The following is a 13530-nucleotide window of genomic DNA, read 5'->3' as shown; positions in this document are numbered from 1 at the left end:
TGTGAGATCTGTTGAGCAGAAGCTGAGTGCCAAACACATTTCATTCCCATCTCAGGGTCACACAGATGGTGAGGAGAGCCAGGATTCAAAACAGGTCTTCGTGACCCGGAAACTGGTGCCCTTGTTACTACCCTGGCAGGAGCTTTTCAAAGATAGGCAGAAAACGGACTCAACAGGTAAAAATGCTTGTGGCCAAGTCGGGTCCCAGGAACCCACCTAGTGGAAGGAAACAACTGGCTTCCACAAATCGTTCTCTGTTCATGAATGCCATGGCACTTGGGAGCAAACACACAAAATGAATATTAAAAAAAAAAAAAAAAAGCTGGGTGCACGCCTTTAATCCCAGCACTTGAGAGGCAGAGGCAAGTGGATTGCTGTGAGCTCGAGGCCAGCCTGGTCTACAAAGCAAGTCCAGGACAGCCAAGGCTACACAGAGAGACCCTGTCTTGAAAAACCAAACCAAAACAAGACAGAAAAGGACCAGAGTACAGGTGGCAAGGAGCCAGACTGGCAGTACATTAGAAGGAGATGGGGGTGAGTCCCCCCACCTGCCCAGAGTCCTTAGGGCACCTGGAGGGGCAGAAGGGACCAGAGACTGCAGGGCACGGACACCCCTCTTTTGATGCCTGCTCACCAGTCCCTGTCCAACCCTAGGAAACACAGGTACGCCATAAGGAGGAAAGAAGCCCTGACTGAAAAGTTGGAGTCTTGGGTCGCAAACTCCAGTTCTATCCCATGTAGAGCTACTACCCAATCAGCTTTCTGAATACCAGGGCTGGGCCCTTACCTCTGAGGGCCACACTGAGTGAGGCCCCACGGCTGAAGCGTCGGCGGGCTGAATTGGTGGCTACACAGCGGTAGGAACCCGTGTCACTGTCCTGGACATCCAGGATCTGGAGGACGCCGTTGGGAAGAGTGACAAGCCTTGGGAAGAAGCAGAGGGAGCCTGTGAGCTGGGGGAAGGTGACACAGAAGGTGGTCTGAGGTGGGGGAAGGTGACACAGAAGGTGGTCTGAGGTGAGGGAAGGTGACACAGAAGGTGGCCTGAGGTGAGGGAAGGTGACACAGAAGGTGGTCTGAGCTGGGGGAAGGTGACACAGAAGGTGGCCTGAGGTAAGGGAAGGTGACACAGAAGGTGGCCTGTGAGCTGGGAGAAGGTGACACAGAAGGCGGCCTGAGCTGGGGGAAGGTGACACAGAAGGCGGCCTGAGCTGGGGGAAGGTGACACAGAAGGCGGCCTGAGCTGGGGGAAGGTGACACAGAAGGCGGCCTGAGCTGGGGGAAGGTGACACAGAAGGTGGCCTGAGGTAAGGGAAGGTGACACAGAAGGTGGTCTGAGCTGGGGGAAGGTGACACAGAAGGCGGCCTGAGCTGGGGGAGGGTGACACAGAAGGCGGCCTGAGCTGGGGGAAGGTGACACAGAAGGCGGCCTGAGCTGGGGGAAGGTGACACAGAAGGCGGCCTGAGCTGGGGGAAGGTGACACAGAAGGCGGCCTGAGCTGGGGGAAGGTGACACAGAAGGCGGCCTGAGCTGGGGGAAGGTGACACAGAAGGCGGCCTGAGCTGGGGGAAGGTGACACAGAAGGTGGCCTGAGGTGAGGGAAGGTGACACAGAAGGTGGCCTGAGCTGGGGGAAGGTGACACAGAAGGTGGCCTGAGGTAAGGGAAGGTGACACAGAAGGTGGCCTGTGAGCTGGGGGAAGGTGACACAGAAGGTGGCCTGAGGTGGGGGAAGGTGACACAGAAGGTGGCCTGAGGTGGGGAAGGGTGACACAGAAGGTGGCCTGAGGTGGGGAAGGGTGACACAGAAGGTGGTCTGAGGTGAGGGAAGGTGACACAGAAGGCGGCCTGAGCTGGGGGAAGGTGACACAGGAGGCGGCCTGAGCTGGGGGAAGGTGACACAGAAGGTGGCCTGAGGTGGGGAAGGTGACACAGGAGGCAGCCTGAGGTGGGGGAAGGTGACACAGAAGGTGGCCTGAGGTGGGGGAAGGTGATACAGAAGGTGGCCTGAGGTGGGGGAAGGTGACACAGAAGGTGGCCTGAGGTGAGGGAAGGTGACACAGAAGGTGGCCTGAGGTGGGGGAAGGTGACACAGAAGGCGGCCTGAGCTGGGGGAAGGTGACACAGAAGGCGGCCTGAGCTGGGGGAAGCTGACACAGAAGGCGGCCTGAGCTGGGGGAAGGTGACACAGAAGGCGGCCTGAGCTGGGGGAAGGTGACACAGAAGGCGGCCTGAGGTGGGGGAAGGTGACACAGAAGGTGGCCTGAGGTGAGGGAAGGTGACACACAAGGTGGCCCGTAGTCACAGGAATGCAAAGCCAAACTTTATGATACAACCTCACCTAACAGACTGACCAAAGGATTCAAAAGCAACTCAATCTTCTCACTGGAAAGCTACTAACCTGCACTCCCAGCACACTCAGGTAACCAAGTTTATTCCTTCTCAAGTCTCTGAAGAAGTTGAAGACCAGGTAGCTTAGTTTTACATTGAAGCTTAGTTGTACAGGGGTTAAGATGCTTTTAGGTCTAGATAGATGTTTTAAGTTGATAATGACGAGATGTGATGGAAATTGATCTACATTCAGAATTTTAGACTCACCAAGATAGGAAAGCTGTTCTCTTCAAGGCTGTCAATACAAATAGCCAAAATACTAAGAATGTAACACTTATATAATTCCTGATTGTATCACGGTTGTTCTTGCCATAGGTAGTTTATTGTATATATGTGTAATAATATAAATGTATATGTAAAAGAATAAAAAAATGTTTAATTAATAAAAACAAAAACAACTCAAATGGGTGAGGAAATCTGGGAAAGCACACTTGTCTTGCAAGCATCACCTAATGCACTCACTCTCTTTCCTGGGCAAGCTGGTGATAAGATTTGATAACAAGGGGGTTCTAATCTAGCCCTGGCAATTCCAGGACTCTCTATCACAGTCAGTCTCAGCCATGTTTACTGCAGCCCTGGCCACAAAGCCAGAGGCTGGGAACTGTTGGGTATCTCCTGGCTTCACAAGTTTGGCGACTTCCTGTGATGGAATGCTGCAGGGCCAAGAGCCATCTCCACAGTGTGCTTTGTGCCACAGGATAACATGAGTGGAGATTCAAATCCTTACTAGTTTGGATATGTACTAAGTGTCCCTATAAAAGGATGTTATCTCTGGGAAGGGGACCTGCTGGCCTGGAAGCTGAAGGCATGAGAAACTTACTTTTTTATGGTTTATTTGGGTTTTTTTGTTGTTGTTTTTGGGTTGGGTTGTTTTGGTTTGGTTTGGTTTGGTTTTTCGAGACAGGGTTTCTCTGTGTAGCCTTGGCTGTCCTGGACTCACTTTGTAGGCCACGCTAGCCTTGAACTCACAGCAATCCACCTGCCTCTGCCCCCCAAGTGCTGGGATTAAAGGCATGTGCCACCACGCCCAGACACCTTAGATTTCTTTAAACCTCTTTTTTTCTTCTTCTGAAGATTAAAAAACAAACAAACAAACTATGTATCTGTAGATCTGTGCATGTGTTAGTGTATGTGTAGATCTGTGCACGTGTTAGTGTATGTGTAGCTCTGTGCACGTGTTAGTGCATGTGTAGATGTGTGCACGTGTTAGTGCATGTGTAGCTCTGTGCACGTGTTAGTGCATGTGTAGATGTGTGCACGTGTTAGTGTATGTGTAGATCTGTGCACGTGTTAGTGTATGTGTAGATGTGTGCACATGTTAGTGTATGTGTAGATGTGTGCACGTGTTAGCGTATGTGTAGATCTGTGCACGTGTTAGTGTATGTGTAGATCTGTGCACGTGTTAGTGTATGTGTAGATGTGTGCACGTGTTAGTGTATGTGTAGATGTGTGCACGTGTTAGTGTATGTGTAGATGTGTGCACGTGTTAGTGTATGTGTAGATGTGTGCACGTGTTAGTGTATGTGTAGATGTGTGCACGTGTTAGTGTATGTGTAGCTGTGTGTACGTGTTAGTGTATCTGTAGATGTGTGCACGTGTTAGTGTATGTGTAGCTCTGTGCACGTGTTAGTGTATCTGTAGATGTGTGCACGTGTTAGTGTATGTGTAGATGTGTGCACGTGTTAGTGTATGTGTAGCTCTGTGCACGTGTTAGTGTATGTGTAGATGTGTGCACGTGTTAGTGTATGTGTAGCTCTGTGCACGTGTTAGTGTATGTGTAGATGTGTGCACGTGTTAGCGTATGTGTAGATGTGTGCACGTGTTAGTGTATGTGTAGATGTGTGCACGTGTTAGTGTATGTGTAGATGTGTGCACGTGTTAGCGTATGTGTAGATCTGTGCACGTGTTAGCGTATGTGTAGATCTGTGCACGTGTTAGCGTATGTGTAGATCTGTGCACGTGTTAGTGTATGTGTAGATGTGTGCACGTGTTAGTGTATGTGTAGCTCTGTGCACGTGTTAGTGTATGTGTAGCTCTGTGCACGTGTTAGTGTATGTGTAGATGTGTGCACGTGTTAGCGTATGTGTAGATGTGTGCACGTGTTAGCGTATGTGTAGATGTGTGCACGTGTTAGTGTATGTGTAGATGTGTGCACGTGTTAGCGTATGTGTAGATCTGTGCACGTGTTAGCGTATGTGTAGATCTGTGCACGTGTTAGCGTATGTGTAGATCTGTGCACGTGTTAGTGTATGTGTAGATGTGTGCACGTGTTAGTGTATGTGTAGATGTGTGCACGTGTTAGTGTATGTGTAGATGTGTGCACGTGTTAGTGTATGTGTAGCTCTGTGCACGTGTTAGTGTATGTGTAGATGTGTGCACGTGTTAGTGTATGTGTAGCTCTGTGCACGTGTTAGTGTATGTGTAGATGTGTGCACGTGTTAGCGTATGTGTAGATCTGTGCACGTGTTAGCGTATGTGTAGATGTGTGCACGTGTTAGTGTATGTGTAGATGTGTGCACGTGTTAGCGTATGTGTAGATCTGTGCACGTGTTAGCGTATGTGTAGATCTGTGCACGTGTTAGTGTATCTGTAGATGTGTGCACGTGTTAGCGTATGTGTAGATGTGTGCACGTGTTAGCGTATGTGTAGATCTGTGCACGTGTTAGCGTATGTGTAGATCTGTGCACGTGTTAGTGTATGTGTAGATCTGTGCACGTGTTAGTGCATGTGTAGATGTGTGCACGTGTTAGCGTATGTGTAGATGTGTGCACGTGTTAGTGTATGTGTAGATGTGTGCACGTGTTAGCGTATGTGTAGATCTGTGCACGTGTTAGCGTATGTGTAGATCTGTGCACGTGTTAGTGTATGTGTAGATGTGTGCACGTGTTAGTGTATGTGTAGATGTGTGCACGTGTTAGTGTATGTGTAGATGTGTGCACGTGTTAGTGTATGTGTAGATGTGTGCACGTGTTAGTGTATGTGTAGCTCTGTGCACGTGTTAGTGCATGTGTAGATGTGTGCACGTGTTAGTGTATCTGTAGATGTGTGCACGTGTTAGTGTATGTGTAGCTCTGTGCACGTGTTAGTGCATGTGTAGATCTGTGCCGTGTTAGTGTAGTGTAATGTGTGCACGTGTTAGTGTATGTGTAGATGTGTGCACGTGTTAGTGTATGTGTAGCTCTGTGCACGTGTTAGTGTATGTGTAGATCTGTGCACGTGTTAGTGTATGTGTAGATGTGTGCACATGTTAGTGTATGTGTAGATGTGTGCACGTGTTAGCGTATGTGTAGATCTGTGCACGTGTTAGTGTATGTGTAGCTCTGTGCACGTGTTAGTGTATGTGTAGATGTGTGCACGTGTTAGTGTATGTGTAGATGTGTGCACGTGTTAGTGTATGTGTAGATCTGTGCACGTGTTAGCGTATGTGTAGATCTGTGCACGTGTTAGCGTATGTGTAGATCTGTGCACGTGTTAGCGTATGTGTAGATGTGTGCACGTGTTAGCGTATGTGTAGATGTGTGCACGTGTTAGTGTATGTGTAGCTCTGTGCACGTGTTAGTGTATGTGTAGATGTGTGCACGTGTTAGTGTATGTGTAGATGTGTGCACGTGTTAGTGTATGTGTAGATGTGTGCACGTGTTAGTGTATGTGTAGATGTGTGCACATGTTAGTGTATGTGTAGATGTGTGCACGTGTTAGCGTATGTGTAGATCTGTGCACGTGTTAGTGTATGTGTAGATGTGTGCACGTGTTAGTGTATGTGTAGATCTGTGCACGTGTTAGCGTATGTGTAGATCTGTGCACGTGTTAGCGTATGTGTAGATCTGTGCACGTGTTAGCGTATGTGTAGATCTGTGCACGTGTTAGCGTATGTGTAGATGTGTGCACGTGTTAGCGTATTTGTAGCTCTGTGCACGTGTTAGTGTATGTGTAGATGTGTGCACGTGTTAGTGTATGTGTAGATGTGTGCACGTGTTAGTGTATGTGTAGATGTGTGCACGTGTTAGTGTATGTGTAGATGTGTGCACGTGTTAGCGTATGTGTAGATGTGTGCACGTGTTAGTGTATGTGTAGATGTGTGCACGTGTGTAGTGTATGTGTAGATCTGTGCACGTGTTAGTGTATGTGTAGATGTGTGCACGTGTTAGTGTATGTGTACTCTGTGCACGTGTTAGTGTATGTGTAGATGTGTGCACGTGTTAGCGTATGTGTAGATGTGTGCACATGTTAGTGTATGTGTAGATGTGTGCACGTGTTAGCGTATGTGTAGATGTGTGCACGTGTTAGCGTATGTGTAGATGTGTGCACGTGTTAGTGTATGTGTAGATGTGTGCACATGTTAGTGTATGTGTAGATCTGTGCACGTGTTAGTGTATGTGTAGCTCTGTGCACATGTTAGTGTATGTGTAGATGTGTGCATGTGTTAGTGTATGTGTAGATGTGTGCACGTGTTAGTGTATGTGTAGATGTGTGCACGTGTTAGCGTATGTGTAGATCTGTGCACGTGTTAGCGTATGTGTAGATCTGTGCACGTGTTAGCGTATGTGTAGATGTGTGCACGTGTTAGTGTATGTGTAGATGTGTGCACGTGTTAGCGTATGTGTAGATCTGTGCACGTGTTAGCGTATGTGTAGATGTGTGCACGTGTTAGTGTATGTGTAGATGTGTGCACATGTTAGTGTATGTGTAGATCTGTGCACGTGTTAGTGTATGTGTAGATGTGTGCACGTGTTAGCGTATGTGTAGATCTGTGCACGTGTTAGCGTATGTGTAGATCTGTGCACGTGTTAGCGTATGTGTAGATGTGTGCACGTGTTAGCGTATGTGTAGATGTGTGCACGTGTTAGCGTATGTGTAGATGTGTGCACGTGTTAGTGTATGTGTAGATGTGTGCACGTGTTAGCGTATGTGTAGATCTGTGCACGTGTTAGCGTATGTGTAGATCTGTGCACGTGTTAGCGTATGTGTAGATGTGTGCACGTGTTAGTGTATGTGTAGATGTGTGCACGTGTTAGTGTATGTGTAGCTCTGTGCACGTGTTAGTGTATGTGTAGATGTGTGCACGTGTTAGTGTATGTGTAGATGTGTGCACGTGTTAGTGTATGTGTAGATGTGTGCACGTGTTAGTGTATGTGTAGATGTGTGCACGTGTTAGTGTATGTGTAGATCTGTGCACGTGTTAGTGTATGTGTAGATGTGTGCACGTGTTAGTGTATGTGTAGATCTGTGCACATGTTAGTGTATGTGTAGATGTGTGCACGTGTTAGTGTATGTGTAGATGTGTGCACGTGTTAGTGTATGTGTAGATGTGTGCACGTGTTAGTGTATGTGTAGATCTGTGCACGTGTTAGTGCATGTGTAGATCTGTGCACGTGTTAGTGTATGTGTAGATGTGTGCACGTGTTAGCGTATGTGTAGATGTGTGCACGTGTTAGCGTATGTGTAGATCTGTGCACGTGTTAGTGTATGTGTAGATCTGTGCACGTGTTAGTGTATGTGTAGATCTGTGCACGTGTTAGTGTATGTATAGATCTGTGCATGTATTAGTGTATGTGTAGATGTGCACATGTTAGTGTTATGTATAGATCTGTGCACATCTGTAGTGCCTGCAGAGTCCAGAAGAGGGCTGGAATTACAGATGGAGCTGGAGTCACCTGCAGTTGTGAGCAGCCTGGTGTGGATACTGGGAACTAAACCCCGGTCCTCTGGAGCAGCAGTACACACCTTTAACTGCTGAGCTATCTCTCTGGTCCCCCACCCCCACCCCTTTATTAACCTATTATCTCTGTTTCCTTTTCCTCTCCCTAATAAAAATGTCCTTATTCCCTTATCATATTTAGCCTTCAAAAGAATCCCAAGTGAAAGGAGAATCACAATCTCCATTTTATGGTAACAAGACTGAATCTCAGAGTAGGATGTTCACCCAGGGTCTTCACCCTAGAGCAATTAAAGCCGGGAACCGGTGGCTGGGGTACGGCTCAGTTAGTGGGGCATTTATCTAGTATCCACAAAGCCCTGGCTTCCACTTTCAGCATTGTATAAACCAGCAATGGTCCATGCCTGTAGTTACAGCAGCAGGGAGATGGAGGCAGGAGGATCACAAGTCCGAGGTCACCCTGTGCTACACAGTGAGCTTGAGGACAGTGTAGCTGACCTGGTGTCATTCCACAAAACGTCTTAAACCCAGGCCTCCCGGTCCTAGAGGCCATATTCAGCCCCTCCTCATAGTTAGGGATGCCTGTGGGAGGGAACGGATGTGGTTCCCTGTGGGTTCCACACAGCAGTTTAGAGGTCCAGGAGGGCAGAGGCCATTGTTACCCCCAGCCTCCTGCAAAGAGGGTTGAGGCAGCTAGGAGACCTTGCTTGAGAAATTTGAGGCAGGGAGGTTGGAGGTGGCGGGTTCTGAGTAGGCTCAACCAAGCGGGAGGTGATGAAGCCTTCCACAGTAGTGTCAACCCCAGGTGGTGAAAGTCTCAGGTGTATGGACTGGGTGCAGTCAGATGGGGACAGGGCAGTGTCGTGCTGGAGGAAGACCTGTTGCTCCCCCACCACACACACACACAACTGCCCCCTGCCCAGAGAAGCAGGGGCTGAGAAAACCTAACTGTGGGAGCCGCGAGTGGCCAAGGGACTGAAGAAGAGTATTGAAAGACATTCTAGAGTGGTGCTTGGAAAGCTTCCATGGCTGTTATCAGTCCTCACCCCCACCCCCACCCCCAGGTGATCCTCCAACCCACACCCAACCTCCCACCTCTGCTCCAGATCCACTCACAGATGTGCTAAGGTAGAGAGGTGGGGACAGTGAAGCGGGGGGGGGGGGGGGGGGGCATGCAGGCAGATACCTGGACCTACTGTTGTGAGAAATCAGATGAGAAAGAACAAGCAGGACCCCACCCCCACCCCATCCTTCAGAGCCTTTCCTTTTCCCTCTATCCTCCAGCCAGTCTGTGCCTCTGGGAATCCCCTGCCGCCGCCCTCGCCCCCACTTTCTAACCCCAATGGTCTCTGGTTGTGTCAGGGAAACGGTGCACCAAGTGCCAAGAGGAAGCCAGGGCATTGAGCAATACCTACTTTCTTAGCTTTGGGTGCACAAATCGGCAAGTCGGAGGCCAGGTGCTGCGCTGCCTGACCAGGATTGGCTAACCCTTTTCTGGTTTGGTTACAATGTGGTTTTGGAAGCTCTGGCTTCTGGTATGTTTAGTAGGGGAGGAGTCACAGAATCCTGCTTAGGCACTTCTGGTTTTGGAAAGCAGATAAATGATGGGTTGGGGTGCCCGGGGGAAGAGCTACGGTTGGCACAGCTTGGGTAGTGCACTGGGTTTCCTCTGTGAGGAGGATTATTGGTGACTCTTATTCGTTGTGCTTTACAAAATGAAAACGTTTTTGTGATAGGTTATCACAGGCTGGTGATGGAGCACAGTGTGTGTGACTAGGGTGAGCTTGACCTTCCAATCCTCCTGCCTCTACCTTCCGAATGTTGATAGGAAATGTTCTTTCTTTCTTTTTTTTTTTTTTTTTTTTTTCTGAGACAGTGTTTCTCTATGTAATATCTCTGGCTGTCCTGGAACTCTCTTTATAGACCAGGCTGACCTTGAACTCACAGAGATCCTCCTGCCTCTACCTCCCAAGTGCTGGGATTAAAGGTGTGAGCTGTCTCCACCACCACCTGGCAGGAAATTTCCAAATTTGAAAATGATGTGCGTTTCCACACTTTTTGCTTGTTTGTTTGTTTTAGGTTTTTGTCTTGGTTTGGCTTTGGTTTTTCGAGACAGGGTTTCGCTGTGTTAGCCTTGGCTGTCCTGGACTCGCTTTGTAGACCAGGCTGGCCTCGAACTCACAGCGATCTGCCTGCCTCTGCCTCTGTCTCCCCTCAAGAGGCACACTCGAGGCTCCACACTTCCTTTTGTAACTGTGGGCTTCGACACAGACACAGCAGTGGCCAGGAGTGAGAGAACCAGTTCTAATGTGTGTGACTGTGGTCAGCGACATGACAGGTCTGGGCAACAATCTTCTCATCCGAAAAAAGTGTCCAGTGATTCCTGTCCTGCTTACTTCACCACCCTAGCCCTCTGTCCACGAGCTCACGTTCCCTAAAGGTCAGAGATACTGTAAGTTACAAACTCCAAACACATTTACACAGGTGGGACCCACACGTGTATTTCAAAGGACCTGGATGGAACACTCAAAATGAGAACTGTTTAGTCAGTAGGCGACTTCCTCTTTTTATTCTATCAGGCTGTGTATTTTTGCATTTTTATATAAATTCAATTTTTTAGACTCACTCATTACTGGCTCCCATGGAAGGAAAAGGATCCTCTATTATTAGAAACTGGTGCCAGGGGGGCTGGGGTGTGGGTCAGTTGGTAGAGTGACTGTCTATTGTACACAAAGCCCTGGGCTCTATCACCACCTCATGGTGTATGCCTGCAACCCCAGCACTTGGGAAGCAGAAGCAGGAGAAGTGGGAGTTCAAAGCTACATGAAACTCTGCTTGAAATGAATAAATAAATAAAATACTAACTACCAGGGAGCTGCCTCAGTATTTAGACTTCATCATTAGTTTTTTTTTTTTTTAAGTCCCTTTTCCCTGACAGAGTGTATTTGTGCTACAAATGCCCAGGGCCAACTCTAAGGCGTGCGATCTCTAACTACTGGGCTGTTTGTGACCAGCATATCTGTATAGCTGGGCACATGCAAAAATACATACCTTGGCTACAATCGGGTTGCTGTTTTAGACATTTCTTTATTCCCTGACACAATGTGCTGGGACATGTGAGCCTGGCCTATTTATAGGCCAGGATCAATTTTCAGAGGGTTTGGTGGCAAGCACTGCTGGCCGGGGAGCTGGCAGCCACACCTCATGGGTGAGGTCTGTGGCTCCATGGGATGATGTCTGAATTAGATGCTGGGAGGAGAAGTCTGATCCCCACTATTTTGATGAGGACAACCTGATCTACATGGGGAGGTCTAGACAAGCCTGGGATACACAAGGAGGTCCTGTTTAAAACAAAACAGAAACCTCACAATGAGAGAAAAACAAAAATGCAATTAATAAATGGGGCCAGGTATGGTGGCCCAGATCTATAACCCAGAGGCTAGCAAAACCTGTGTCAAAAAGCAAACAATTGAAACCCCCTCAAAATAACAGTGGCTGGGAAAGGAGATAATTTTTCTTTCTTTTTTGTTTATATGTATCTTTTCTTTTTTTCTTTTTTCCAAGACAGGGTTTCTCTGTGTAGCCTTGGCTGTCCTGAACTCGATTGGTAGACCAGGCTGGACTCGAACTCGCAGTTTATAAAGAGAGAATGAAGCAAGATAGACCTGCTGATCGAAGGCCGGGGCCTGGTGGAGTAAAATGGAGACCAGAAGGAAGTAGGAGTCTAGGGAGAAACTCCAGACGAACCTTGGAAAGAACAGTGTGAACAGAAGCCAGCCTTCTGCCAGCGGCTCCTGGTGTAGTGTAGATAAAGCGAGGGGCGCAGGGGAGGTCTGTAGACTGTCCCCCAGTTCTATGCACCCCAGCCTGACATGTGGCTTCCCTTCTAGCACGTGAAAACTTTCTCACTGGGCTAGAAGTCAGGGTAGTGGTTAGCTTTGGGGTGAGTTTAGGTGAATGGGGCCACCTTGGCGGTAAGAATCCCAGTTCTAAGCATGTCCCAGAACCCTCTGCCCTGCACACTGGGGCAGACCCTGTGGGACACTCACCGAGGCTCTTCCGGCACCGGAACCTGGTCCTTTTCCCAGGTAATGATGGGAGCTGGCAGCCCCTCAGCGTGGCATTCAAACCGTGCTGTCCCATTCTCCTCCACCGTCTGGGACTCCGGGTGCAGAGAGAAGTCTGCAAGTGCTAGGGATGAGCAGAGCGAGGAGGAAGAGGGAGAGCATGAGAGAGCAAACGCAGTAAGCTCAGCGACACAGAACACCGAGTCATGGAAACACACAGCCAAGCAAACCCAGAACACGGGAGACACAGTTGGGGAGCAGAGTAAGGTGGCCAAGGGAGAAAAAAGTAATTACTGGGGGCTGGAGAGATGCCTCAGAGGTTAAGAACACTGACTGCTCTTCCTAGAGGTCCTGAGTTCAATTCCCAGCAACCACATGGTGGCTCACAACTATCTATAATGAGATCTGGTGCCCTCTTCTGGCCTGCAGGTGTACATGCAGACAGAGCACTGTATACATAACAAGAAATAAATCTTTAAAAGAAAGACAGAATTACTGGTCAGATGGGGCTGGCAGCATGAATTCTAAGGTACCCATGCCCAATGTTACCATCATGGTCATACCATAGGATTCCTGGTAGCCTGTGCCTCTAGAGAGCCCTGAGGGGCCAGTGCTAGGAGGATAGGATGTGGCTCCACCCCTGTACACTGTGCACCTGACCTCTTCCTGGCAGACAAGCCAACCCTCCACACTAGAACTCAGGGGTAGGGAAAGGGTGACGGAGGGAAGACACACCTGGACAGTTACAGGCAGATAACAGCAGGAGGGGACCCACTGAGTGGGACGGGACAGGAGGCAGAGGACCTGGCCAGGGCTCCTGGCTTTGGTGCAGATAGCTAAATTTAGATCCTTCTCCCCACCCCATCCCTTCCCTTTGGTCTCCAAATCTCAGCCCTCAGCCCACATGCAAGCACTTACTGGCAAGCCTGACCACAGCAACCTGGCTGGCCACCACTCCCAGCGGGCCGTGGGCCAGACAGGAATAGCTGCCCTGGATGACCTTCCAGGTCTTAAGGGCTTCTTCGTCTTCATCACTGTCTTCCGGGTCTAGAGGTGAGGACAGACACAGGGAGCCGTTGGGTAGCAGGTGCAGGTTGTCCTGCTCCAGCACAGTGTCCCCATCCTTGTACCATGTCACCCCTGGTCAGTGGTCCAGCAGCAGTAGCCCCCGAACTACAGTCCAGCACCACAGTCTGCTCGGGGCCCAGGACCACTTGCAAAGGCCCCACATCACAGCTCAGCTTGACAGTTGTCTCTGGAGGCAACAGCAGCTCCCCTGTGAGGAGGAAGAGGCACCAGGGCTGTGGATGTGTGACCTCCTGGTCCCTGATTTACCACCCAGTGCCATCACTTATGGAAAGACCCCGTAGCTATCTGAACCTTTGTCAGCAGTCCCTTACTTCTTGTGTCCCATAT

General features: G+C 49.2%; 1 protein-coding gene and 1 long non-coding RNA gene across 2 annotated transcripts in view; one reads left to right on the top strand and one right to left on the bottom strand.

The window, feature by feature from the left end:
* Positions 1 to 13530, bottom strand: part of Igdcc4 (immunoglobulin superfamily DCC subclass member 4) — a 42351-nt gene that overhangs the window by 16276 nt on the left and 12545 nt on the right. The window contains 4 exon segments of the mRNA XM_051156685.1: positions 788 to 924; positions 12097 to 12238; positions 13033 to 13252; positions 13254 to 13390. Of these exon segments, the coding sequence (XP_051012642.1) occupies positions 788 to 924; positions 12097 to 12238; positions 13033 to 13252; positions 13254 to 13390 (636 nt within the window).
* On the top strand, positions 1026 to 2335 carry LOC127198654 (uncharacterized). The gene is made up of 4 exons (XR_007831829.1): positions 1026 to 1071; positions 1716 to 1757; positions 1949 to 2086; positions 2247 to 2335. It is a non-coding gene; the product is annotated as an uncharacterized LOC127198654 (long non-coding RNA).

Source organism: Acomys russatus, chromosome 14, assembly GCF_903995435.1.
Source record: "Acomys russatus chromosome 14, mAcoRus1.1, whole genome shotgun sequence".
Classification (NCBI taxonomy): Eukaryota; Metazoa; Chordata; class Mammalia; order Rodentia; family Muridae; genus Acomys; species Acomys russatus.
This window is presented reverse-complemented; position numbering and strand designations above follow the sequence as displayed.